This window comes from Crocodylus porosus, unplaced genomic scaffold, assembly GCF_001723895.1.
Source record: "Crocodylus porosus isolate Cpor-Errol unplaced genomic scaffold, CroPor_comp1, whole genome shotgun sequence".
In the NCBI taxonomy this organism is placed as follows: domain Eukaryota; kingdom Metazoa; phylum Chordata; order Crocodylia; family Crocodylidae; genus Crocodylus; species Crocodylus porosus.
This window is the reverse complement of record NW_017728932.1, coordinates 16,210,957-16,238,186: the sequence shown is the minus strand read 5'-3', so window position 1 is coordinate 16,238,186 and position 27,230 is coordinate 16,210,957. Positions and strand designations below refer to the sequence as shown.

At 39.3% G+C, this 27,230-nt stretch overlaps 1 protein-coding gene across 4 annotated transcripts in view; it reads right to left on the bottom strand.

Moving 5' to 3' along the window:
- The window catches only part of NCOR1 (nuclear receptor corepressor 1), a 98,909-nt gene that overhangs the window by 17,358 nt on the left and 54,321 nt on the right, over nt 1-27,230 (bottom strand). Inside the window, exons 15-31 of one of the 4 annotated variants that reach the window (XM_019545761.1) lie at nt 26,850-26,980; nt 26,065-26,282; nt 22,065-22,127; nt 18,843-18,982; nt 17,927-18,053; nt 15,109-15,664; nt 10,947-11,076; nt 10,442-10,637; nt 6,732-6,905; nt 5,694-5,854; nt 4,649-4,769; nt 4,459-4,560; nt 3,743-3,843; nt 3,136-3,304; nt 2,178-2,321; nt 1,055-1,138; nt 155-411 (exon numbers count right to left, since the gene is read on the bottom strand). In XM_019545761.1, coding sequence (XP_019401306.1) covers nt 155-411; nt 1,055-1,138; nt 2,178-2,321; nt 3,136-3,304; nt 3,743-3,843; nt 4,459-4,560; nt 4,649-4,769; nt 5,694-5,854; nt 6,732-6,905; nt 10,442-10,637; nt 10,947-11,076; nt 15,109-15,664; nt 17,927-18,053; nt 18,843-18,982; nt 22,065-22,127; nt 26,065-26,282; nt 26,850-26,980 — 2,874 coding nt within the window. The remainder of the gene's footprint in view (nt 1-154; nt 412-1,054; nt 1,139-2,177; nt 2,322-3,135; nt 3,305-3,742; nt 3,844-4,458; nt 4,561-4,648; nt 4,770-5,693; nt 5,855-6,731; nt 6,906-10,441; nt 10,638-10,946; nt 11,077-15,108; nt 15,665-17,926; nt 18,054-18,842; nt 18,983-22,064; nt 22,128-26,064; nt 26,283-26,849; nt 26,981-27,230) is intronic. The other 3 variants (XM_019545762.1, XM_019545763.1, XM_019545764.1) reach the window with 3 other exon arrangements.

Here is a 27,230-nt window from a genome sequence, read left to right as displayed (position 1 = left end):
ACTTTTGGATGAACATATAAACATGTGTGGGAGAGGAGGCAGCAGAATCTTATATATAGCTGCTTATTATTCTTCATGCAAATTACCCAGCACACATTGCTAACCAGATATGTAATCCCAGGTTTTTACCCCAGCATGAACTGATTCCGGTCACCTGAGAAATGGAGCCTTCTATAATGGGCCTTGCAGTCTGCACTATTTCTGGAGTCTTGCGACTTTCTTGGCTCAGTAGGTCCTGCCTGGGGATTTCGTGGATAGAACGGCCCATTTCTTTAATGGTAGTGACTCCATCATAGGGCTTTCCCTTGGTAATGGCTCCTTCAAACGTCCTTATGGGTGGAGATTCTCTCTTAATCTGTTTGGGATACTTCAGACCGTCTTCAAAGCTCTCCGCCGTCGTTCTGGGTGTGCCTTTCACAAAGAAAATACAATTGACCAAATCTTTAGTATGCTGCTAGGTAGTGGGGCTCTCGCAGATAAATTTGTTAACTTAAAAATCGCAACTACTGAGCAAACTGAACACATACCCTGCAGATGGAATTCTGACTGGACACTACCAATGAGTCTATTATAAAGCACAGATGTCTAAGACAGATGGACTGCCCATGGACTTAAGTATGTATTTTACATAATGAACTAATTTTACCACTAAACAGGATCAAATAAGCCTTTAAGTCACTGGATGGGTACCAAGTTAGCTCAAATGTCAAAAGTGCAGACAACAACATATCTTTTCATATGCTTCTATGGGAGATTTAAATAAAGTTCTGTATAAATACTAATGAGGTCTTAAGAGCCAAGAAGTCATATTAAAAACATGTGCCGTGCTTTTGTAAGTTTCCTTAGGTAAAACAGATCCCCCATTTCTTGAACAAGAACCTTACGAACAGCATAGCAAAACCTGCTGATAAAAAGGTGATGCTTGAAAAACATTTGGACTAGGTTTATCTTTAAAACACAATTACAATTGTGGGCAATTGGTTTAAGGGTTAGAAATCCAGGCTCCTGGAATCAATGAGTTACCATCAGCCGTCTGTATTACTAAAGACTTTACCTTGCATTATAGAGCCAGACAGCACAGTTCTTTCTTTCAGTTCAGCATGAGGGCTGCCCCTGGGCAGTGCACGGCATATTAACCCTGAAAGGATTATTTGGATGATTTAGAAAATTAAAGATACAAGACAACAAGAAAGTACATTCTACTGCTACTTACATGATCTGTACTGCCCCACTGTGCAGTCTAGTTCAGTCTCCTTCCCCAGTGATGGATAACATTTAAGAGAAATGTCAAAACACAGTTCCAGCACCACCACTCTCTCTTTAAAGCAGGGTTATTAGAAACTGAACTTATGAACCAAAGGATAAAAATACAGCTTAAATCATGAAGACCCAAAAAGGCACAACTCTGGGCAGACTGTGAAAGAAATGGGTTGTAGTGGTTACACCAGCATTTACTACCAGGCTTCCCCCTTGCCTTCCCCAAACCTAACATACCTCAAAAATGAGGAATATATACAGAACATGCCAGAAAGTTAGGCCCTTCTAAGACACAACCTGTGAACTCAGTTAACCTACACGTTCCTATCTGATAAAGAGGGGACCAAATGTCTTTTAACTGTTAACTACAGAGGAAACAGAGTTGGTGTCACTGGCAGCGGGAACCTCTGCCACTCAACTCCAGTGTTTGGAAAAGGAACGTTTCCTTGGTGCTTCCCAAAAGGCATTTAGAAAAATTCAAAGTTTATGGTTCAACTCTAACCCCATTTCTCTGGTCAGGTCACGGTTTAGGAAGTTAGTCATTTTGCGAGGAACCAAAAAAGCCCCAAAACACAGTGATACTCTGATAGAAGAAGTGCCAGGTTTACAAGTCTTTTGTCTCATATTGTTTAACTAATACAAAGTAATACTAGCAGTGCCACTGCTAAAATTTACAGCCAATACTAGCGTAGCAGTACTGTACTAACAAGATGTCTACACCAGTACCACTATCTTCTTTTACTGCATCGCTTAATGTTAAGTTACAGCAATTTGATTTCTTGCGTGGGTTATGTCAGTTTTATCTCCCAGTTTACTGCAGAAGTCATAGAAGTCAGCTCTTCTGTCAGTAGTTTACATCAATATAAAAGGTCCTCTTTTGTGTTTACAGCATGCGCTAGATTTCAGGCAGTCGTTTTTACCTTCTAATGGTGCAGAGACTGGAGACTCCCTCATGGGCATTCCTTGCTTTATATTTCCTTCCATAGTATCATAACTTCGCTTTAAACCCATTTCATGAGCAGTCCGTGGACTCCTTGTTCCTTCTCGGACATTCTTAATAGCTGCTGGATTATACAAACATGGTTGAGGAAGGCAGAAGCATAACAAAAGCCAGCAATTCATTGAACAATGAAACGAAAAAGTACCCACAAATGACTAACAATTTGTACCTAAACATTAAATCTCAACACTGTCACCCCTTTAATCCTCCTTAGCTTTTCTCACTTGAATACATGTTTTAAACCAAAAATAATGTTTTGATATGGTAAACAGAATGTATAACAATCTGTAGGTCTTCAATGATGTGTTCTCCCTGTTGCTTCCAAATTGAACTGATTAAAAAAAGATCAAATATTAAGTTACTATAGAAGAACTGCCATTCAGACTAGAACCAGTTTAAATTTTATTTTAAATATAAAGGGGCAATATCTTATATTGGCACACCTATTATATCTTTGTTTCCAAACACAATGTTTTCTTAAAAAGTGACATCATTCAGTAAATAAATATACAGGACTAGATGCTGAAAAATGAACAGTTTCTCTCATTCACTGAGCACTGCCCAATCTGTGCAATGAATACAGCAGAGGTCCCACGGGAAAACAGTTAATGGAATCATAATATATACTTTTAAATCAAGATTACCGCATTTTAAAGTACTTTACACTGCATCCTTCATATTCATTCAGCAGAGGCTGAATACCGTGTAGAGACGTTCTTTTCACTTAGTATGGTATTTACTACGTAAATCTAGAAAAACAACTTATTCTTAAACTATCCAGTCTGAGACAGGACTCATTCGTGGACTTTATCAGTAGAAACTCTACTCCAAATCTTAACTATGGATCTGTTACACCACTCAAATAGACAAGTACTTACTATCATACGATAAGATATGCCCACTCTTGCCTTCATAAATAACATGGCCTTTGGCTGTAGACTCATCTCGGCACTTCTCAGGGCTGCTGTCTTCGGTAGCCAGTCGAGTGATGGTTCCTTTCAGTAATGCATCAGCAGCAATGCCAGATTGAGACAGAGCTGGGGTACCCTGTAATCAAATCCATGAAGTATAATCTGACATGTATAAAGACACCGAGGAACAAGCACAACAGAACAAGTCTAGCTTCTGTATCTGGTATAGTTGGTGTTTTTGTTATCTTAAGTATCAGAGAATTATAGAAGAACAGTGTATTATTCACTGCCACGGTTGAACCAAAAATGGAGTATGCTATATTACAGCACTCTTCTGTGACCTGGAGTTTTTACTTTGCACACTGCTAAGCCATTTTTGAGAAAATGGACAATTTGGCTTGCTAGTTATTATTTCAGGACTACTAAGTTACAGTTTCAAATAACACTGGACACCACGTAGAAATACTTTTAGAAGATGCTATTCTGTGATTCTCAATTTAAGAACCCTGCAAAGATGTTAAGAGAATGTTTAAAAAGTACCTATATTTACATGGAAAGGTAGAAGAAAGTATACCTGAGTAATGGATCCTCGCAGCGAGGACATAGTTTCGACAGAAACCTTGTTGGTTGGAGTTCCTCGTGTTATACTTCCTTCTTGTATGGTTGTTGTGGTACCTGATTCAAAATAAAATAAGAGTACCACAAAATAAGGCTACCTGTCAACAGTTAAAAATCTAATTACTTGCTTGGAGTGATAGAAAGCTCTCTCTGAGGAGAAAGAGTAAATATTAAGAAATTACTGCTATAAGTCTCTACATGATAGAAAGATAAGGAAATACTTGGTGACACTGTGCATTTTGCAGTACTCCGGGTAGGGCCATTTTCACTACTCCTTTTTTTAAAAACACTCAGCAATCAGGGAAACAATGGTGACACTGTAATATAAGCAATACAGTTTACTTAGCTTTTATGTTTGACGTTGACAGTTTCCCTTTAGTTTTCACTTGTAAACTTTACACCGGTATTGCTATACGCTGATATTTCACTGAACATACCAGATAAATCAGGTTCAAAGACTTTTATTGTACAAGATAATTCACTATTTAATAATATCTGCTTGTTGACTCAAGCAGATTAGGTTATAGGGCACTCCCTGCTTTGAATAGGTCAATGCGTATGTGGTGAATCATTTAAGAGTAGTGAGGACTATAAAAATTGCTTGACTTCATCCTTGACAGCCCCAAAAAAAGGAAAAACAAAAGCAGTCAACCTGTATTAGTCAGCCCTTACCTCTGACTACGCCTTCATGCTGCGCCCTGACCAAAAGACCCTCAGGCTGGGAATTCTGGCCTCTGGGAGAGAACTCTTCTTGCTTGATATAGGGTATGGCAGCTATTTAGAAAAAAGACCAAATTCATTCTTCAGTGACTAATGATCATAACTTTATATGCAATGTTTACACTCTCGTTGGTCTTCCTACCAGGTTTGGCAGACTCCTGTTGCCTTGGCAGTCCAAGAGATATGGAACCCACAGAGGGCTTCGCTGGTTCTTGACCATAAGAAGCTTGACTATGGGATGTTAAGTAAGTGCCAGGTGTTCCCTAGAAGAATAAGACATACAGGAGGTACATTTTTTGTTTGGGCATAAGAGCTCATTTCTATTTTACTACAGATAATCATATTCCAAACAGCTAATACACTATAATAACAGATAATATATTCCAAATATCATTACACAGAAGGATGAGAAAAATGTATCTACTGAATTTAAATCACCTCTGCAAGAACTCTAGCTACCCCTAACACTTCTAACATAGTATTTCTACTTGTATTAAAATATTTAAGAGGAACACGAAAACCAGTTCAGCCAGCAAGCACCTATAAAGTATCCTCCCATTGTCACAGGTTGTTCTTGTGGGTCTCCCTTGTGAGAAGTATCAGCATCTTGTTTAGGCTATAACTAAATATGAAACCATCATCAGTTCAGTTTTAATACTGGAGCAAACATTTGACACTGGCTGGACACCTTGCAGCTTTGTTTCCAACTGCTTGCCCTACAGGCACTAAAAAGTGGTGTTTAACACCACTCTATGGACAACAGAAGTCACCCCTTCTTAGCTCTGTACTGGCTTTGTGTTCACTGTTAAAAATATTTTAGCACTGGTTTATCCAAAAGTGAATTAGTGTATTCATGCTTTTACCTGCAAAGTTTCTCCCATCTTTAAAAGCTTCAGAAAAACAACTGAATGCAGCCTACAGAGTTTCAAAATACAGAATATATTTCTCTTTTCTCTTTTGTTCAAAGACACAACTCATACAAACTAGGCAGCTCTCTGAAAGATAAAAAAAGGCTGGAACTTGCTCTATACCATAAAGGCAGCTACAGTTCTTGGGCTTTTGGTAGGCTGCCCAGCTGGGAAGAGTACAAGTGTATCACTGAATATACGCAGTTAAGAGCTAGTAAGAAACTGTAGAAGAAATGTATTTGCGCGTATATAAACCCCTGCCAGATATCGTTGTCTTACTTGTGAGATTGAACCTCCCATAATGAACGATGGCTTTTCTGATGGCACAGAAGTTTTGGAGGATGGAATGAGTGGCGGTGGTGGTCTGGTAGGTCGGGTTGTTGAGAGCCGGACCCCTTCCGGTATATTCGTGATTACTTGATGAGGAGCAGGCTGGAGGACTTTTAAAGAAAGCATTGTATTAAACGTTACAGCACTATTATTCACTGCATGAACATGAGTAACAGAAATACCTAGCACAATTCATTTTGCAGTTTACAACTTCTGTCATACACAACACCAACTTAGCTACATTTTTCCTGTGCCGTTCTTTGTGCACGTTCACATGCAAAGTTTAGAAAACACTGAGGAAATTAAACCTGGCCTGAAAGTACGAAATTAAGAGGTAACATCTACACTGTAAACGGTTTTCAATTTCAAACTTTCAAAAAATGACCAAGGTGGGTTTTTAAAGCCATTTTTTAAAACTTGATCAAATCTGAGTTTTAGTTAATCTTCCCTGAAGTTGTCTTCTGCTCCTGTTTGACAGTCTGCCCCAGAGGGAACTGTGGTAATTTAAAGTCATGCAATTCAGGAGTTGATGCGAGAGCAAGAGCCTCTTATAAATTAGTTCTAACCAGAAACTGATGTCAACTCCAAAAGGTTACTCTGCTTTTTCTCCCTCCCCCTCATTCACCTGGTACTGATGAATTTATTTTTTGCAAGCGTTTAACTTAGAGTGGAACAGAAAGCTTTCATTTCCCCTACGTGATGGAAACTTGATATATAATCACACTCAAGATCTTAAGATTTTATGGCTGGCTAATAAGATACACATCAGAAGAGAAAAATCAGCTGATTTCAAAATAAAAAAGCACAAGGGCACAAGCTCCTCATGCTGAGACCATGCCAAAGAATGCCTATTTTCAGAGTCGCTCATCCTTTCGTCACTGCAGAGAGACGACTCCAAAGAACAGTTCAATACTATGGTAAGCCATGGAAGTCTAGCCTCAGAAGGCAGACAACCGATGACCATGGTACAAAACAGACAGTATTTACCTGGTGGGACACTATAGCGAGCGGCATTCATATCAGGCTGAGGAGAGGCTTTATTGACTTCTCTTGGAGATAGCCTGTACGGTGATGCTGACCTTGCTGCTGTATTTTGCACCTGTGCTTCCTGCTCTATTGCTCGTTTGACCTCAGCATAAGGCATATAGGCAACTGATTTTCCTATGAAATTTAAAGTCATCAGAAAGAGAAGAACCCTAGATTAAAATGTTTAGTGTGAAAAGATCCGGTCCACCGTAGCCATGTGACAAGACCATCTGCTCTAATGTCAACAAAGTCCAAAAGCTTCTCCTATTACAAAAAACACTTTTAGACCACATAAGAAAAGGGTTGCATTCAAAATACCACTCAATCACAGCAGTCAAGTCAAGATTTCAGAGCTAATAAAAATAGGCCTTTTTGAATAAAAGTAACTTCTAAATCGGTTTCTCTCACCCATGAGAAAGGGTCTGCAAGTAACATTTTTGGATAAAGAGAGTTCAGACAGTTTTGCATGTGAAGCCACAACCATACCGAATTCTGAGCCAGCTCCTGGATGCTTAGTGCTATTCAAATGCTACCACCACATACTTAGCATTTTAGCCTCGTTCGTTTTTTGCAGTATTCCAGATTCAGGCATACATTTCAAATTTAAGGGATATAAGTGATGCTAATTGTAGAACAACTGACAAAGTTTGTATTTTTCAACTATGTTTCAGCACTTATAACTACAGCAAAAGCACAGTGAAAATGTCTGCCATGTTGTATACATTTTTTCCTGTGTGGGCAGTTCAAATTAAAAGGATAACGAATCTCTCTCTCTCTTCCCAGGGTTTATTTCCCCCCACTTTGTACTTTACAAAAACCGATCCAGATTTTCAGATTCAAACCTTAAGCACAATTGTATTAGAAACAAACACAGTTAGTTTTACTAGAGCCATGAGAAAGCTTCTTTAATGAAGCTTCCAATTTTTGGTTAAAAACAATATTCCCTTCCAAACTCCGCCAGTAAGACTGATTTTAAGAGTCAACATTGCCTTAGACAGAAAAACACTTGCTAAACCTCGTCCACCATTTAAGGGCTGCTCCTAGTCAAGTTCCCAGCAACAATATCTATGATCAGTGGGATTTCATACCAAAAAAAATGTTTAAGAGAAGGGAAGATATATTTGTTCTAGAAACTGAGGAATTAAAATCAATATTTGCCTGTACTTTAGAATCTCCATTTCATTTGGCAAAAGACATGAAAACCCAAGAATTCCCAGTTATGAGTCAGAAGCAACCTACTGTAACTGAGAACTGCATCTGACATGCAAAGAGGACAAGTAACACGGTATCAACTCTTAAAAAATATATCCGCTGTGTCCTGCTTATGTCCTTTGTGGACTGTCCAGTCTGCAACATCACATGACCTTTCATTTGGTAAATCAACCTTTAACTCCTGCACCTCCTGTAAGTCTCTTGACATACGTACCGTTAACATTTTAAATAGACTGTGTAGGCTGTCACCAATGCACTGAATACTCTGAAGAAAGCCAGTAGCAAAATAGACATTAAGGGAGCAGTGGCTATTAAGAGTTGTAGATATCCCAATTTATTCCAATTTTCAGATTTTAAACAATAAGCTGTTTAGGACTCAAATACATTTTACCATATTCTTCCCATCTCTTTGCTGGCACAGTAGCAATCTTTAATTTTGCTGGCAGAGACTTCATCCTCAAAAACTTTCCCACACTTCATAATAAGCTGTTGCCAATGCCAACTATTACTCAAAGTAGTGGTATTTTGGCTAAATGGCATTTTTAATGGCAGCCACAAGTTTTTCCACCTACTCTAAAGGAACAACCCTAAAAACAGTTTTATCTCTACAAGTTCTCTTCTGGGATTGGCAGAGAACAGGTATATATATCACTGTTCAAAATAAGCACAGCTCATTAACGTAGCAATGATTGTTTCATTTTACTTTGGCAAAATGAATTAAGAATATGGCATTCAAGCAAGTGCATTTTAAAACTGAGGCACATGTTAAAAGCAGAAAATTCAAATCTATTTTCCAAAAGTAAAGTAACTGGGTGGTTTCACATGAGATTATTTAACAGGCATTATCAACAAAGTCTGATGCTGAGTAACATTTGCTCTACACAAGGCAAATACAGTGAATGAGGAAGTATTCCTCATGGTCTCTTAGATCAGTGGTCTCCTAACTTTTTTGATCGCGCACCCCTATCAGTAAAAAATATACGTATAGTGGGGGTGCGTGCTCAAATTTTTTTTTACATATAAATAGAAGTTCTAGTATTTTCTTCCCGCACCCCAATGGATTGTCTTGCGCACACCCCACTTTGGAGACCACTGCCTTAGATAACCGTTTTAACCGTAAGATTCTGAATAACGCCCTAGCTTTCGACTGCAAAGCTGGTTTAAGAGAGTTGGATCAGTCTTTCAATGTTTTACACCCCTGATTTTATTAGCAACTCAAAAAGAACAGAGATTACACATTACAGCATTCACCAAATTAAATCAAGACCAGTTTATAGTCCTGCAGGAGCATGAAGCTCTTGTAACTGTCACTTTCTCAACCGGAGAGACCAAAATTAATTCAAACTAGGTATTATTTAGAAGAGAAAATCCTGCATGCTTGCCTACCCAGAAAAGGATTACTTACAGAATGCATTTTTAAATATATATATTTTTAATTTGTTCATTAGTTATAGCATGAAGCCTACTCCATGTGAGATCACAACTCGATGATCAACTTTCACTGACAGAAAACGCCAGCCGTATGTTTAAATCCAATCCAATAAATTTATCATGGCCATTGCATACAGAAGCGGACCGGGGGTAGAAGGTGCACCAAGTCAAAGGCATTGTTCTGTGGTTGACTATAATGAGACAGGCAAGTCCTTTCAAGGACTAGTTTTATGTTATCCACTTTTGGATCACAGGTAGATTTGACAGCCACCTTCCCCATTCAAAAAAGAAATCCTATTATTATCCATCTCAGAGACTTATTCGAGCCTTGCTTTGGAACATTATTTTACAATCAAATCAATGTAACCATCAGCAGAAGCTTCAGAAAAAAATAGTTAACATCTTTCCAAATTGGCAGAAATGAGGATAGGGTAGCTCTGCAGCTCCTTCACGCCCCTGATTTAAGACCCCAATCTCCAGGAAATCCAGTCCCCCCACCATGTTCTATGCTGGCATTCTCGAGTCTCCACCCCCCTTTGGCAAACCTCTGCTCTTCTTGCAACTCTGCCATTTTCACCTTGAGGCTCCTGGCACATGGAGAGGCCCTACAGCATTCCACTCCCAGGTCCTTTTACTGGTGAGGCCTACCCCTGCTGAGCTCCCTTCCCGATTCAGTGCTTGCTCTTGGGTTTTACCTGCCCTGACTGAGCTGGTTCTCGTCCTTGGGAAGGGGTCTACGTACGAGACTTCTACTCAGCAGTGTTCTCAGCACTCTTCTCTCTAGACACTCTTCAATACGGCTCCATTGCCCTTAGGCCTCATGAAGCTCTCTCTAGACAAGTCTCATCAATTTCCTGCTGCAACCAGGGCCTTTGCAGTGACCAGGCACCTGGTAGAAGATGTGGTAAGGAGGCATCTATCCAGCTGAAGTAGAGCTGTTTCCTTGTAAAGGGGCCAGACACTAAGACAAGAGGGGTATGTATCTAGGATTTTTTGAAGGCTGAACTTTTTCAAATAATTCAACCTACCTTCCCACTCCATGCTGGGGCTCTTGGATGTGCCACATGGGCTCGCAGAACTTCTGTATTCCATATCTAGCTGCTCTTGCCTTTGGCGCTGCTCTTCCAGCAACGCTGACTCATGCATAGCTTTAATGTGCCGCTGGTAGAGAGCATAACCGCTCACTGGTGTGCCAACAGGTACAGTACATGGGCTACAAGAGACCTAAAATGGAGGGAAATAAGCACATGGCACCTCTTCATTACACATCACAGACTGACCAAGCTAGTACTTGACACAAGCAGAGTCTGCTGGACTTGCTTCAAAGAATGTCATCTACTGCAAAAGCAAGCACCAGACCTTTTCAAAGCACAGAAGTATCTGTCCTGCATTTATCTGTAGTTAACAACTACAGTCTGAAGAGTTCTCGAAGTGTTGGGATAACGACAAACAAACTAAGCGTCATCATTTGTTTTATAATATTGACAACCTACGATTACATAAGATTCCCCTCACAAGTCACTTAAAACGTACCATAGGAGGTATGACAGCAGCTCGATGGTGAAGTTGTTGCAAGTCCATCTGTCCTTGTTTTATTGTGGATGATACTAGTATTGATCCAGTTGGGTTTAGTAGTGAAGGCTTTGAGTCCATAGTGAAGATCCTAAAGAAGAAAAACAGCATGAAATAAGCCAGATAGACAAAAGAACTCTCCTGCACTTTAAGCCAAACCCCTACCCCCACCAAAAACAAAGTGAGAGGTTGGGCAAATTATTCACTAAACCCAAAACCTTCAGGTTAGGAAAATCATTTTTTAGCTACCTCTTTAGGGTTGATATTTCAGTACAATCAATACACAAGGCCACCTACTTCCTAGAGGTGTGAAAACCCAGTTGTTATAATGCAGGTCAAGGTACTCCTGAGAATTAATTTACGCATTTGAGAATTTAAGACCTTAATAATAACAAAGTTTTAGAGATTTATAAAACAGCTAGTACAATGGAGTCCAAATTCCTCCTTAGAGGAAGTATACTGCAATATAAAGTTTTGAAAGATACAGAAACAAATAGACGAATTCAAAAACTGCTAGATTTAAGTTTGCTCTTATACATTTTAAATCACACTGAAAGATTTAAAAGGCCATTTTTATACTCACATAACTACAGTATTAATCTCCTTTATACCGTTCTTTGAGATGTATAAAAGCACTACGGAAAACAGCTGGATACTACCTTTTCATTATTGCAGGAAAAAAATTGTGGAAACTACCTGAAAGTATATTTATCCATTTGTGAAGTGGGAAGGAGATTATCCAAGGGTTAAAGGAGTAAAGAAAGATACTAAGACTTTAAAAAAGCAGATGCAGAACAATGCAATTGGACAGTTTTGACATTTAATTTCTATGCTGGGGGATGAACGCTAAGGCTGCTTGGTGAGGGACCTTCAAAACACTATGTTAAAGTTACACGAGAAGTATATTAATATTGAGGAAGTTTTCCTGAACAGTAGAATAGTCATGTTATCAATGATATCAAATCTACCCCCCGCAAAGTAAAATGTTCCAGACATGGAGCACTGTCTTTTCAAGTGTGGTGCAATCTTGTGGGTTCTCCATACAGTTTAAGTCTGTGCTGCACTGAGATGCCATACAATTTAAAGAAATGCTATACCAGTTTCCCAGAACCACTTACCAACCGGTTTACAGATTGAGGGAGAGGTGGGTGTGGGAAACATTTTCATGCCATTATAAGACAAACAGCCTGTAAGAGTTCCAATTCTACACTCAAGGCATACAAGTCCCATAACTGCAACTGGGTGCATATTTTAGAACAAACTCCTGGTACCATAGTACTGAAGGACATAAGCAAACTGAGGGTGGGGTGGGGATTCGTGATGGTATGTCTGTTCCTAAACCCGTGGCATCTCTTGCTAAAAGGCATATTAGGCCATTCGTGCTGTAACTACTGCAAGAGTTTCAGCTACATTCTGCTAAGGTGGCTTTGTGAAAAGCAGCTAGTGATGCAAAATGGATTCTGCTGGGAAAGGCTGGATTAACAGTACTGTAGCACAACCTTTAAGCACGTTCAACAACAATAACCATTTTGAGGCAATTATCTGGTTTCAATTCATCATTAGATACAAATTAAATTTGTTAGTACTATTTACAAAACACAATGACACCTATCAGCTAGCATGAAATTCAAGAGCAAAAACCTTTACAAGGTACTGCCTGAATCATTAAGCCACTCAGAAGTGAAGAATACCAGAAAGGCAGCTCAGCTGCACACTAAAAACAACAAGAAATATTCTATGCATTGGGACAGGAACTGCCAGTTTAACTAGGAAAGTTGCTTATCATCTAATATGCTCTTTCCTCTGCAACAGACACAATCTAGAAACTAGTTTCGTACACTTGCTCTTTTAGCAGTTGCTTTGCTATTGACTTAAAAACTCAAAACTCAAGCTAATAATAAGACAGCAATTAGTCAAAAATACCTGAGCTAATATGTGCAGAACACACTAGCCAAGCTTCCCAATATCACCAGTTAAATAAGGTATTTCTCTTTCTAAATGCTAACAGCATGAGTGAGCTCATCCTGTTTTATAATATGAAGAACGCTTATCTACAAAAGAGCACCTACAGCGAGTATAAAAACACTGCACACATCTCTGGCACTCTTAATTTTGCCATTAAATTCCTCTTAAAATGCTACATTCGGCACTTCTTTGGCTGGTGAAATAAAACCAGATGGAGAAGTCAGGGTCAGATTTTGTCTGCGCCGCTACAATTTTCAAACTGTTTGGCTAAAAATCTTTAAAATATTTTCTTGGAGAGAAGTCATCTTCAAGGTTTGGTGCCCTGTCCAGTCCCCATCTATCTGAAAGGCTGGTGATAAAATCCAGTACAAGATATAAGATTAATCTTAAAAAGTGATTGCTTGTTTAAACCCAAGAGGAAGCTGCATTCTGAACCACTGCCTAAAGGACAGGACATCTCTTACAAGTTAGGACTTACTAAGTCCTGGGGTGCAGGAAGTATTAACAATGCCCTATTGATCATGCCAGCACTTCCTGGAGAACTGGAAGAAGAGTACTAATACAAATACTTTCTACTGCATTTGCAAAACACCCTTCCCTGCCGATTCTATGCTCCCTGGGTTGCAATTACCATCTGAAGTTCAGCAAAACTTCTGTCACTATTTTGCCTAGCAGGAGATCCAAGTCACGGAGGAAGTCCAGGTCTCTCTGCCTTCAAGCTGCCAGTGCTTACTACATTAAGAATTATCTTCTGTATGAACGAGAAGCCATAATTCTCTTCCACAAAGGGGGAGATGAACGCTCCATTCCTGCTACTCTCCCAAACTAATGAACATTACAAAGATCATATCAACTAAATTTTTCTCATTTGTGCAGAGAAATACTTCACAGTGTAACTACAGTGAGAATTCTTGCGTTGTCTTTGCTGATGGATGTGGGATGTTTACAGACTTTCCAAATTACCACTTTGGTCTCAAGGCGGCTCGCTGCCTGCCTTAACTGATTTTTAAACAATAGCTGTGCTGTGCACCAGAAAGGCTTGGGGCAGCAACAGCCCCCACCTCTCTCCCTCCTCCCTCAAGAGTGGGCACAGGATTACTCATGGAGAATCACACCAAGAACATCTCGTCTTTTTCTTTCTGGACTGGAAAGTTGTTCTCATTGTTTTCAATGACAGGCTATCCTTTCCAAGGAATTGCTTAACATGTAAGCATATTCCATTTTCTGAACTGATTCCCAAATGGCTTTGTTTCTTTCCTTCTTCAGCTTTCCAGATAGGAGTGAAATTTTGCTGGCTGGCTATCCATAGTGTATTTCCACGTAATTTGGTTACAATTTGTCTTGAGAAAGATAGACACTTTGCCTGAATCCACTTCTTTCCAAAAGCCCCTCTACCAAGGCATTCAAGCTACCTGCAGAATCAAGCAATGCTGCCACTGATGACACTCAGACATTTCCAAAAGTAGAAACTGGAACTGTCTAAACCCTACTTAAAATCTGGTTTTCCATTAGACTATAAAATAGGGTTGGTATGCTCGCAAGTGCTCAAGCCCTCAAAGACATGGAACAAAGAATGCCTTAAAACAGAGGCTGTTACTAAACCCCAAGTTCATAAACTATCTGGATCCTTTAATGTGTGTAAGCTGCATGCTGTCATTAAAAACATGTAACTGGAAAGTAAGAGGTACCTGTAAAAATCTATTAAACATTTGTCTCTCAGATACTATGGTAAGCACTGCAAGAGTTTTAGCATATCAAAGTTAAAAAAGTAAGCTAAAGAGACAGCCTAGCCCAAATCCTACTTCAGATGTCTGTGACAGAAGGCAGCCAATGACCTAAGCCACTACATACATTCAGAAAAATACCTTTTCAGAACTGGAATATATCTTAGAGCAAAATAAGGAACATTTTCGGTTTATGCTGTCACCTTTCACTGCTACCGACCGCTCTTCTACTTCCCTCTCTGCTTGTTCATACATTGTGATTCTGTAAGTCTTCCTCCCTTGCATGTAAAATTTCACTTCTTAGAGCCAATGCCATTCCATGGGCTTAATAGCAACACGTGGCACAGAAAATTCAGAAAGCTTTAACAAGGCCCTGGCAAGACAGCCGAGACCAGCTTCATGCTATCACTGAAAAAATGCATAATTAAACTCACCTTTGTCTTTCAGGTTCTCCATCAACATCCTCATCGGCACTACACGTGGCGCTCGAATCATTGTCTGAATGGGTTTCCTGTCTTGCTGTAGCAGACTGCTGTGTGAGACTGAAGTCCATTTCCTCAGGTTCTGACTTTTCCTTGGGTTTCTCCATATCCCTTTCTTTGGTTTCACTTTCTATTTTCACTTGAATATTTTCTGGTAACCTCATTTCAGTGTCTATAGGCTCTGCTTTGGTATGCACTGGAAGGTTAAGCATAGGTTTAACTTCAGCTGCATGGCTTCTATTGTCCACCTCCATAGGCTCTCCCACCTCATTATTTATTTCTTCTTTAACCTGCGGCTCAGAGTTCTGAGTTTCAGCTGTTTGCGTGCACTGGGTTGCTGCAGAAGGGGAGGCACTGGGTGCAGTTTTAATGGCAGATTCCTGCTCTGCTGCTGTCTCGGTGGTGATTCTAGAAACAGTGCCCTCAGACACAGCATCTTCACTAGGTTTAGCAGCTTCTGCTGGTAAAGGAGATGGAGCGCTCTCTGTATCTGAGCTGTTTTCGGCACCTGAAAGACATGGTTCCAGCATAAGCTCTCAGAAGAGTTAACAACCAAAAGTGTAGCAGTTGCCCCAAAAGTTCCAATAAGCCGATGAGGCCCCTGCTCCAAAGAGTTTACCAACTGCTTGAAATAACAAAGGGATAAGCGAACAGAAGGAACAGTTTGAAGAGGAAGACTGGAATCAGAACGCCAAGGTTAGATAACGAGGCCCTGATGAGCAGAACTCCTTATGCAGAATCTCAGTACTTCATACAGCCCTCTTTGCATGATTTAGGTAGGTCTCAGCACAAACTAAAGTATAGCATGGTGGAGCAAAACTTTAATGAATTAAGTATGTATATTTTACAGGCCTCAGAGGAAGAGCAGAGCGTTAATTTTGAGTAATGTTTGCATAATTTGCAAACAAGTCTAACCAGTTAATTTTCATGGTATATAATTACCCTCATCTCAAACTTATTTGAATTTTAGGCTTTAAGAATCTTAGGCTACAAGCCACAACCTTAAAAATTGTTCCATTCCATGACTTGACATCCTTCTAGAATTGGCATCCATCCACCAAAACAGTGTGCAACACAAGCAGTCTGCTATTGCTTTTCATGCAGCAAAAGGAGACTGTTAGTCATGAAAGCAATGCCTATTGTGGCTACAGGCAAACAAAGGCCCTTTAATCTATAGCAGGAAGTACACGTCAGCATCACTAATATTTTGTGCCATTTCAAAATGAAGTTTAACTATTCAGCTTTCACCCTAGTAATTCTATCCACTTTGTATGACTTAACTGTATCATAAATAGCCTCCAGATTAAGAAACTTTGATAAAGTAAACTAAAAATGGTTAGGGAAAACTATGGTTGCATAATAAAACACAGATTCTACTCAGGAGATTCATGTTCAAGATAAGAACACTGATTAAAATCACTTCAACAAGAAATATTTAAGCTTAAATATAACACACTTCCACAAACTTTTGGTATTTTTTAGAAAGCAACTACATGCCTTTCCCATTCAGAGGATGTTTCCAATGAAAAGGAAACCGAATTCTGTACAGCCAACCATGCAATTCTAGTTAACTGAAAGGTTCAAGGTTTCTAACCTATCATTCATTATATAACTTTTTATAGACAAGGTATTCACCTATGGCTTATGGTTATGACCCCAAAGGAAAGAAGAGTCGCAGGGGATGCGTCTACATACGCGCTTTACTGTGGAGCTGACCAATGAGAAAGCATCACAGTCTACATTTGTGCTCATATTAGGGCACAGTAAATTCAACTAACTCTACTGTAGGAGTTAATTGTGTATACAATGACTGGGGCTGGCTAGTCCCACACTGTAGCACCATCATGGCCCAGCCAGCTCCTGTCACCCAACGCTGCAACCCAGAGCCTGGGGCTGACCCACCCCACTTACCCGAGCCTGCTGCCAGCCCAAGGCTGCTCCACCCTAGCTATAACTGCTGCGGTCCCAGGTGCACATGTATATGCTGCACCTGGGAGCCGCTGACACTGGTGTGAACTGCGCCGGAGTTCATTGCTCCATGCTAATTGTGCATGTAGATGCACCCAAGTTTTAATAAGCGTGTTCATGGAGAGGGGTTTTTTAACATGGTATGCTAAACAGATAAGTAAAGCATAAAGATCCACCTATTCTCACCACTTAGATCCTCTCCACTAATTATTATTGGCTGTCTTTCAATGAATTATGCAGACAGCAGCATGAGATACAACCCTAAACTTTCTGATTCAGTTTAAGAATTTACTGGACGGTTCTATATAAGGGTGGCCCATGCCAAACACAATGGCAGGTCTCTGATGTTGAAAAGTTGCAGCCAGAACAAGGAGCTGATAGCTGCCTGCCTGCTTGCAGCCTTTCTGAGACCAGTAACCAGTTAAAGACTAGAAATCTTGATTCTCCATCATTTTAAATGGGCTGTTCACTCAGGCACATGCTGTAGTACACTTTACTGGTAGGGTAGTAAAGGGCTTCTCAAAATGTTACATATTAGTAACAATCTAAAATGGTTTAATGCCAAAAGCAAGGGTCAGAAAAGATCAGGGCCAGTCAGAAAAAGATACAGTAACAATTCCACCTGCTAAAATCCAGGTCAAAAGTAGAAATTGAAAATGCCAGTAGACTATTTTAATGCAACAAAGTGCAACTTTTGGGTTACTGAAAACAACAACTTTTGCAGGTGACCAATAGGACTGCCAACTAAAATGTAGGACCATTTTGGCACAAAAAAGGAGCTTCTTTCCAACTTAACTGTTACCTTCACTGTCTTCCGGATTTTCTTCTTCATTGGATGCTTCAATATCTTCATCCTCCTGAGCTGACACAGTTGATGCCACACTTTCACACTGAGATACATCCCGTTCTTCACGGGGCCGTCGTGAAGACTGTCAGAAAGATGTGACACTTACTTCATTTTTTCTATGTCCATATATTAATTTTAAATGCATTGTACTCTCCATTTTATAATAGATTTCAAAGAAAGAATCTCCTCATTAGCAATGATCTTTTTCTGCATTGATCCACACATTGATTTAACTTCAGGCTATACTGTCAAGGCCAACGAAAATGCACTGCCAAATGCATAAAAGCTTTTAGATACTCAAAATTAGAAGTTATTTTGCTTGTTAGCATCCTTAAGTAACTCCCACTGTGTCAGCAGGTAATCTATTGTAATCTACTCATACAGCTAAAGGCAGAATACAGCCTTATGGCAGACTGCAAAAAGCTGCCAGTTTTGGCCTAGCAATGTTCCCTCAGTGCAGCATAGCTGCTATTTACTTCAAGGGGAATAAATTCCACCAGCTAGGTATGCAGAAGCCTTCAACCACTAGACTTCAAGTGGCTATCTTGACCCTTTATGCACTCTTGGTGCTGGCTGTTTAACACTCACATGTTCCACACCATAGGCCTTTCCATGCACACACACAGCCTATATACACAAAGCTCATGAAACATGCTGGGATTTGAGATCAAATGTCGTATGTGGATGATGCAGACTATTCTCCTGCATCTTTAAAAAACCAAAACAACACAAAAACAAGCCAAGCTGGTGTGACCAATACCTCTGAACTGTCTATCTGAAAGGGTACTGGTCAGCAGCATGAGCAGCAGAAGAAGCCTCAATGAGTTATAGATTAATCCCAGCTCTCCCCCTAAAACCTCTGTTTACTCACTTTCTGCTTGTGCTGCTGAAGGAGGTTGTCCAGATTATGTCTCCTTTTGTAGTTGAAGTAGAAGTTTTTACACTGAGCTTCACTTTTAGTTCCAACCATTTTGGCAATTGCCGCCCAATTGCGACCATGTTCCACTAATCCTGTTTAAACAAATCCAAACTTAACACTTACCAAGCTAAATAATCAAAAAAACTGAGAAATCAAATAAACCAAACAAAAATACCATGCCAAAAAACAAAGAAACTAGGAAACAGTGAGTTTAAAAAGTGCTGCCTTTAAATGACCTTTATCATGACCACATGTGGGAAGGGTGGCATATAAATCTAAAAAAAAATCTTGTAAAAATTTTTTTTTTATAGTATATACTCAATCCCTTATTTTATAACATTTGATAGTAATGAAATACAACCTTTCAATAACTGATTCAGTACTGAACTGTTAAGCTCCCTCAACATTTATGACATGCTTTTGCTCAGCACACTTATCACTTGGCATATGTGATACTAGCGCATTGAGAAGGAGTTGGTTTTGTAAAATATGTTGGAGAATATTTTTAGCCTGTCAGGTAGTTCATAAGAACGTGCTGAGAACTTCTTTGTTTCACAGCCATTTTAGTCTGTCTTTGATAGAAATGACATTACTTAGTTGCCCAGAAAATGGGCGATAGCTGCTGAAGCAGAGGAAGTCAGATTAATCATTTAAGCAATTCTTAATGGATAATAAATACAACCCTACTAAACAGATTTAGGGGCTGTCTATGTTGTCAGTTTAAATAAAGTCATGCCATGTAGAATTTTACATCTAGTCAAGACAGAAAACTAGCCCTTATATTGCATATATTTTGTTCCTGTCAGCTCTACATTGAGAAGTATTTTACGGTGACTGGTATTGGTCTCATCTTCCAGACAATGAAACAGAAGTGCAGCAAGAAGTTCAGACTGTGCAAAAAGTCAAAGTCAGCGAACAACAGCTGCGACTAAAACCCCAAGCCTGATTCCCAGTAGACACTGGTTCATGCTGTCTCCCCAGTTAAAGTTCATCTGATTTTTCCTGGGACATAAAAAAGACCCCAATGCAACACTATGACCACCTCAGAGAAAGTACAGCTACTCCTCACTTATCATTGTAGTTACGTTCTTGAAAACCGTGACTTTCAGCGAAACAATGTTAAGTGATTCCAGTTATGTCACAGTAGTTACCTTAGTGCAGGCAGTGGCCAAACAACGTTATAACTGAACACTGAGTGACTTTAAATGAGTATGTTCTCTAACAGGTCAGCAGCGTAATAACAAAACAACGTTAACCGGGACGACGTTAAGTGAGGAGTACCTGCAGAAGACTCCCATAAAATAGCAGTAAAGGGTGCAGAAGCAGGGAAGAAAATGAGAAATTTGCAATGGCATCATTAGCACTTACAGACTAAATATACTTTGAGTTCAGTCTTGGAAGCACATTTACTTTTAATTAAGCTAGTGTTATTACATATTTTAGCTACAATCCAAAAGGTACTGGTGATTAAAGAGTTAACTGGCAATTTAAATGATTTTGAAAGCCTGAGCCTGCTGTGTCTCTCCCCATTTATAAATACCAAGATGACCTTGGTAGTCTGACTACAAGATAAGTACACATCAAACAAATTACCTAGTCCTTTCTAACTTCTTGCTTCTGAAAAAGTCAAGTGCAAAACACTTGCAACAACTGCATGTAAACATGTGCACAATGCTACTTCAGACAACATTAAGAAACAGATATCCAAGATTCAAAATTTAGAAAAGGGTAAACTTTCTTGGGCTGATTTGTGGCTATGCCTAGTCACGTAAAAAAAACCCAAAAAAAACTTTTACAAAATCTTTGAAAGGTAGTTTTTTGTATTACAGCACAGAGTTATACATACCTCCCTCCAAAAATGAAGTAAAAATCAAAACCTAACAAGAGTTGTTCTAAGCTTCACATCCACTAACATAATTACTCACTTCAATGTTCTTTTTAAAAGAATTTAAAAAAAACACTTTCTTGACTACACAAAAGAAGAGTGACACAATGTTCTTATAAAAGGCAAAGTCAAAGTTTCAAAAGCTCTCATTAACCAGCTTCTACATTTAGTTGACAATGGTTAGGAGAACTGTTCTTTCTGATGTAAAAAGTTCTTTACATCATACTAGGCCCCTGCCAAGAGTATGACTAAACTGGCAGTCCTCAAAAGAAAGTAGCCTCATTCATTCAAATACAAAACTAATTTGAAAAGCTATATTCTTAATGAACCCATATAAAATAGGTCACTAAAATTTGGATTAGATTTTCTTTTAAAATTCCCCTTTACGGACATTTTAGTTGCACCTGAATTAGCATAAAAATGTTGCTTAGGGTCTCACACAGCATCTATTTTAAATGCTCAGAACTTGGGCACAATTTGCAAACAGCAGAAACAATGTATATTAGGCAATGGCAGAGAAGCAATTTTTATTTCAGTCCGAGGGTTATACAACACTTAAAAGCCTGGATGAGTAAAGGAATATGTAGGCCTGACTAAGAATTAGTGAAATCCTAAACTTGAACGTGTGCATACTGAAGTCTTATTTGAACAGCATATTTAAAACGCTTTCTGTAGGATGCATGAACATTAGTTTTCAGAAGAGATGAATTTTGCCAACCCTTGCAAAATGTTTAGCACAGAGTAACAGAGGAGCAAAGGAAACTACCAGGTCCTACAAGAAGTCCTCTACTGCCTGCTCATAAATACTTCAAACCTAAGTCCCTGCTGTAGCTAACAGCTACCACTAAGTTTTGCTAGAATGCAAATTACACACACAAACATGTTGTGGTGAGTCAAAATGTAAATTAACACTTCAACTAAAGGAACTAAATCTCCTGGAAATGGTATTTATGTATCTTATAAAAAAGAATACTTGGTATTTATACACATTTCAGATAAAGTTTCATTGACATTAGTTTCGGAATTTATACATGGTCTTTGGAAAATGGTTTTACACCAAACCAAATACAGCTTTAGCTGTTTGGTGAAATCAAATAGCTCTCTGAGATCCATGTCCCACAAAAAAGTTACAATCAGCATGATTTTTACTGGCACGGATATTTCCTTCCCAAGAAAAAAAGCCTCTTTTCAAACAGCAAAAGGTTGGAGTTCTGTTGCATTCATTCCAAGTAGTGCTACTAGGCCAAATTAATGACCAGCAGCAAGCATCAATGCTTCAGAAGGTTTACCTTTTTTAGCAACTTCCATTTCTTCTTCTGTCCAGCGGGAGGTCTCCACAGGCTCTGCAGAAGCTGAAATAGCAAACAGCAGATCCCATCAGACAGAGAAAACACACAAAAACCCAAGATTTGCCCTTTCAGCACCAATCACACCTCTCATAATCTATTAATCTGTTTACATTAAGGTCTGTTCAAGCCACTCTAGGAGAGTCGCCTGTGACGCTGGCCGGCAGTCAGGTTCTATCACACCATAGCAGACGTGCTGAAGGAGCCTTCATGTGCCCAAGCAGAGAAAAACATTACACCTAGAGTCGCTCAAAATATTTACCTCTATCAAGGAAGATTTCTACATAAAGCTGTACATCATTCATAACCTAATATGCCAAATTCTAATGCTTGTACACAAGGTTCACCAGACTCGTAAACAGCTACTGAAGAACAGCATGCTCTGGTATCCTGGGTGTACCACTTGTTTTCCCCTAACACAACCCATTTCCTTCTAAAATCTTCTGTCTAATACTGCATTACAGAGGGCAATAACGTTCTTACAACACATCTCACACTGTAACATTTTTCACAGGAAGCAGAAACCCACTAGCAAATCCAATATCATTCTGGATTACCTCCATTTCCAAGATACACACTGAAGTATTACTGTAGTACAATACATTTATGTAACATTATTTGGGAGTCTTTTATCCTTCCAACATCCAGGCAATGTAAGCAAATACGTATTATCCCAAATTTATGACTGGAGTGACAAATCTTAAAATGACATAGCCTAGGCCAAAACATAAGCCATTAGGCAAGTCTGAAAATGTAATGCTTCCAGGTCTATGTTTAAACCCCTAAGATCCCACTGCTCTATTTCAATCATCATACAAGATTTCTAGCTACCAAAAACAGTGTTATATTTCTTTCCTGTCCGTAAGTATCCAGACAAGTATGTACCTTTTTCAAAAGAAGTCAAAGGTTGACCTTGTGTCCCTTGCGTAATAAAGGGTAACCTACATAACACTGTGAACTCCTGAACTCACAAAATTATTTGCTAATGCTTAAAGTTACACATAAAAACAAAAGCTTTGGACGTTATTCTGCCAAGTGCCATGTTAATATTATACTAAAGAAAAACTAAGCACAGTCTTTGTACAAGTACACTGCCAAAAATGTCAGTGATAGTTACAGGTCAAGGGTGCTTATTTGCATTTTGTTTTAAGCATGATGTTTCCATAAAATGATTCATTCTCACAGAGCCCCTAACTGCATATATGGGTAACTCAAATCAACTAGAAATACTTCCAATTAACAGATGGGAGAAACAGAAGCATGAGAAGGTGACGACTGGTCCAGAGTTACATAGCAGGTCATGGCAAACTAAAAACACACATCTGACTTCCAGTCTAGTGACAAATGTGCCACAGCAAACCGCCTTCCAAAGGCTACAGAGTAGAAAGCCAACATTAATTGGAAATATAATTCCAAGTGGAAGGAGACAGGGTAGTGAGAAGTGCTGAACTCCAGAAGTTCTGGCTGCCATGTCACTGTGCCGAGACCAAAATGGCTCTTGAAATACCAAAGTCCCTACCCTCTGACAACAGAAGGGAACACTTCAAACTTAAAAGCTAAAACCCAAAAATGCTCATAGCACTAAAATAAACTAATGGTGATAAATATATGAAGCATTTAGTGGTTTTTTGGGGTTTTTTTTTTTTTTTTTTTTTATAGCTGTAGACAACACAGCTAGAACGCAAGGTTCTTCCTGGAGTCTTTTACAGTAAAGAGTGCAGCAGTTCTTTACATTAAAGGTACTGCATACGGCAAGTCAAACATGCAATATTTGCTTCTTCAGCGTGAGACGGGAACATTTCCAGCTTCTCTCTGTACAACTATCCATATGTTTGTCCTGATAAATCATAATCATAAAGAAGTTCTGTACATTTTGTCAAGTCTTGTTTGGCTCATTAGATTCTGGAACATCTGATGGACGTTATGTAGGTACTGTGAGGGATTTTGTAGAACCTATCTTCTATTCATTTTTGTAAGTCTATTTGAATGCTATATCATAAGATACTACTGAACAGATGAGAAAAGGGGGGGAGGAGGGCCCCCAGAACACACCTAAGCATATTGCGCAGGGAGAAAAAAGAAAATTAAGAACAAAAAACCCCACAGATCCAAATCCAGGATGCTATAAAGTATTTAAAAGGGACTTTTGAGGAATGGGCCATGAAACTTGTTCTCCCACATTCATGTCCTAGATATGAATCTCCTGCTCACCCAGACAAACCACCACAAGCAAAGGAGAAAAATAAAAGAAAGTAAAAGCTTAGATTAGTCTAATAAAACAAATGGGAGACAAACTGCAGACAGCAGTTCACAGGGCAAAGTATTCTCCACCTCCTTTATCTCTTGAGATTTGATGTCATTCAGGTCTAATACTGCTCTGAATGGTCTTTAACCACTGTAGACAGCTCAGGTTCTTTAAAGAATAGAAGCCTCCTCCACATTCTTGCTCCATCTGTTAAATTTAGCGCATGCTATACAGGGCCTTAGCAGCACACAATAGGAGCCAGCGAGACAAACAGATATAGTACAAATAGGGCAGAAGATAATAGTTGATTCAAAACAGTTAAAACCTGTATGTGGAAGTTCACTGTCCTAGTTCTGGAAGAAGGGGAAAAAAGGAGGTCATACCTGCTGAGAAAAATGTACGTGGCAAGCTTTGATGTTTATAGTCTAATGAACACTCGCTCACTTCCTTTAATGGGCTCTTTTATGAGGTTCAGGCTGCTCAAGCAATACCCAGACAGATTTGCCAAAAGCTCTGGTGGCACAATCAGTACACGAGTGGTGCACACCACTCCTTCCAAGCACTCAGCCCAAAAGCTGTCAACAGAAAGTTTGCACCGAGGGGAGAATTACCTCTGCTCTTGTGGATAATTATTTACTATCTGCAAACTAGTGTACAGCTCAAAGTAATCTCTTGATAGGGAGACAGCATGTAACAGACCCATACCTTTTGTTGACAGCTGCCACCTTAAAGTCCCTTTAAAACAATTTCTCTTCTACTTGCAAGAACTTCCAAAATAAAGACCGTACACCTAACGAACAAGTCTGTATTTCTAATACAGAAAACACATGTGCCTCTTTACCTCCTTGTTCCTGCACACCCATGCATTCAGAGCAGGAACACGCACACCTCTAAGAAATACAGATAGCTATAAGACCCTCTATACTATCTAAAAGTGTGCCACAAAAGTGCTTCTTTAAAAAACACACATTCCCTAGATACAGACTAAGACAAACTTACAGAAGATCCATTCTATGCTATAACAATTTTAGGCAAATCAAATTCCAGGTCTATGTTGCATGGTAGTAACTACATAGGGCAGTGGTTCTCAAACTTTTTGGATCTGAAACATCCCACACTGGAGCAGAAGAACCCCTCTATAATTTCTGTGAACTGAATGGCATGCAATTTCAAAAACTAATTTTTTTAATTACAGTGCTTACCTCTTGGCAACAGGGGTGGGTAAGGGAGTGGGGAAATCCTCCAGGCAGAGGCAAGCCTGAGCCTGTGCTTATCTACTTATCTCCTCACACCTTGCTTATCTCCTCAGACCTTGCCGTACCCTTCAAAAGATGCAGCACCCCAGGGCACCTTGGTTGAAAACCAGTGCTCTACAGACTAGGGCATTCAAACAGATCCATATCAACACAGTGTTCTGCCTGAGCCTTTAGCTAGTAAGTTCTAAATACCATGATTCCTGCCACATAAGAATGAACACAAACCATCTGTAATCTGATTTTGTTCACAATGCTCACTGTTTAGCTTCTGGATGTTTGAGAAATACTAGCTAGCAGTTCTGTCTGTGAGCGTGTGAATAGTAAAGAAGGTATTTCATTGATAAAAAACGGCAGCGTGCTGCATGTGTGACAGAATGGCCTTAGCTTGCTTATGTGCCCTGCTGCCGGATGGACCCCAAAGTATTTTATAAATATTGCTCACAAGGTTCTGGCGGGGGTGGGAGAGGAGGCGGTGGTTCTTCAGTAGCAGCAGCTGCAGCAGCATTTGCAGCCGCAGCTTCGTTTGTCATTGACCTGGTGATCCTGCCCTTACGGCGGCCTTGGCTGTTGGCAGTCTTTCGTCCCCTAGGAGTTGCTTGCTCCCTTTCCTCAGTTTCTTCTGGGGCAACTTCTGTTTTGTCCTTCTCTTTGGTGTTCTCTCTAGAGAGAAAGCAAAAATTAAGAAGGATTCAGAGACCTTAATGAAAAATATTCTTCACAGGCAGATATTCACGAAACTAGTCTAAGAACTGCAGGTCAGCTCACTTTTCAGTTCCAGCTGAAAGAATAATCATACAGCAATTTAACAGTGAAATGGGATCCCCTTTTTTCAAAAGTTAGAACTCCTATTTAAAAATAAAACGTGGTCATGCTCCATTGTTGACTCTTAAAAAAATCCATTACTTTTGTACTGCTGGTACAAAAATATGGAAAGTAGCAGCACCAACAGCAAGCAATGTAAACAATAAACTTCGCAAGGCAAGAAAAATCACATTAAACCTGTGGGATTTTCCATGTGTCTGATTAGCTAAGAGTATAATCAGCACAAATAGGCTTTATTTCTTTTTGAAGACAGCATTAAATTAACCCTAACCGAGGACAGTTAACAGACGATTTCACTGTTATATTCACTGAATCTATGTAATGCTAATTTCCTAAACAAATGAGAAAAAAACTAGAAATGCCTGCATTAGAGAAAGTAAGTGCATTCTCACTAGGTATACTCACTTAGATTCCTCCTTCTCATCCTTTTCCTCTTCATCTTTCTTTTCTTCCTCTCTTTTCTCTGTTTTTTCTGCTTTCTCTTCTTCTACTTTTTCTTCTACTTTTTCTTCTTGGGAAGGACGTGCAATTTGTTGCTGAAATAAAATAATATTTACATACTAGGATTCTGCAACACTTGATTGTGCAGAAGAGATGTAATTTTGTCTGAAGAGAAGTACCAGAGATACCCATGTTGATGGTAACTCCTTTCCTTCGATATGATTTTGCATTAGACAGTACAATTTACAAATAAACTTTAAAAAATTAGGTTTAGATTTCAAAAGGTTTACAACTGGGATATATCTCTATTTGCAAATTAAGAATATAAGGAAATGGTCTAAAGGA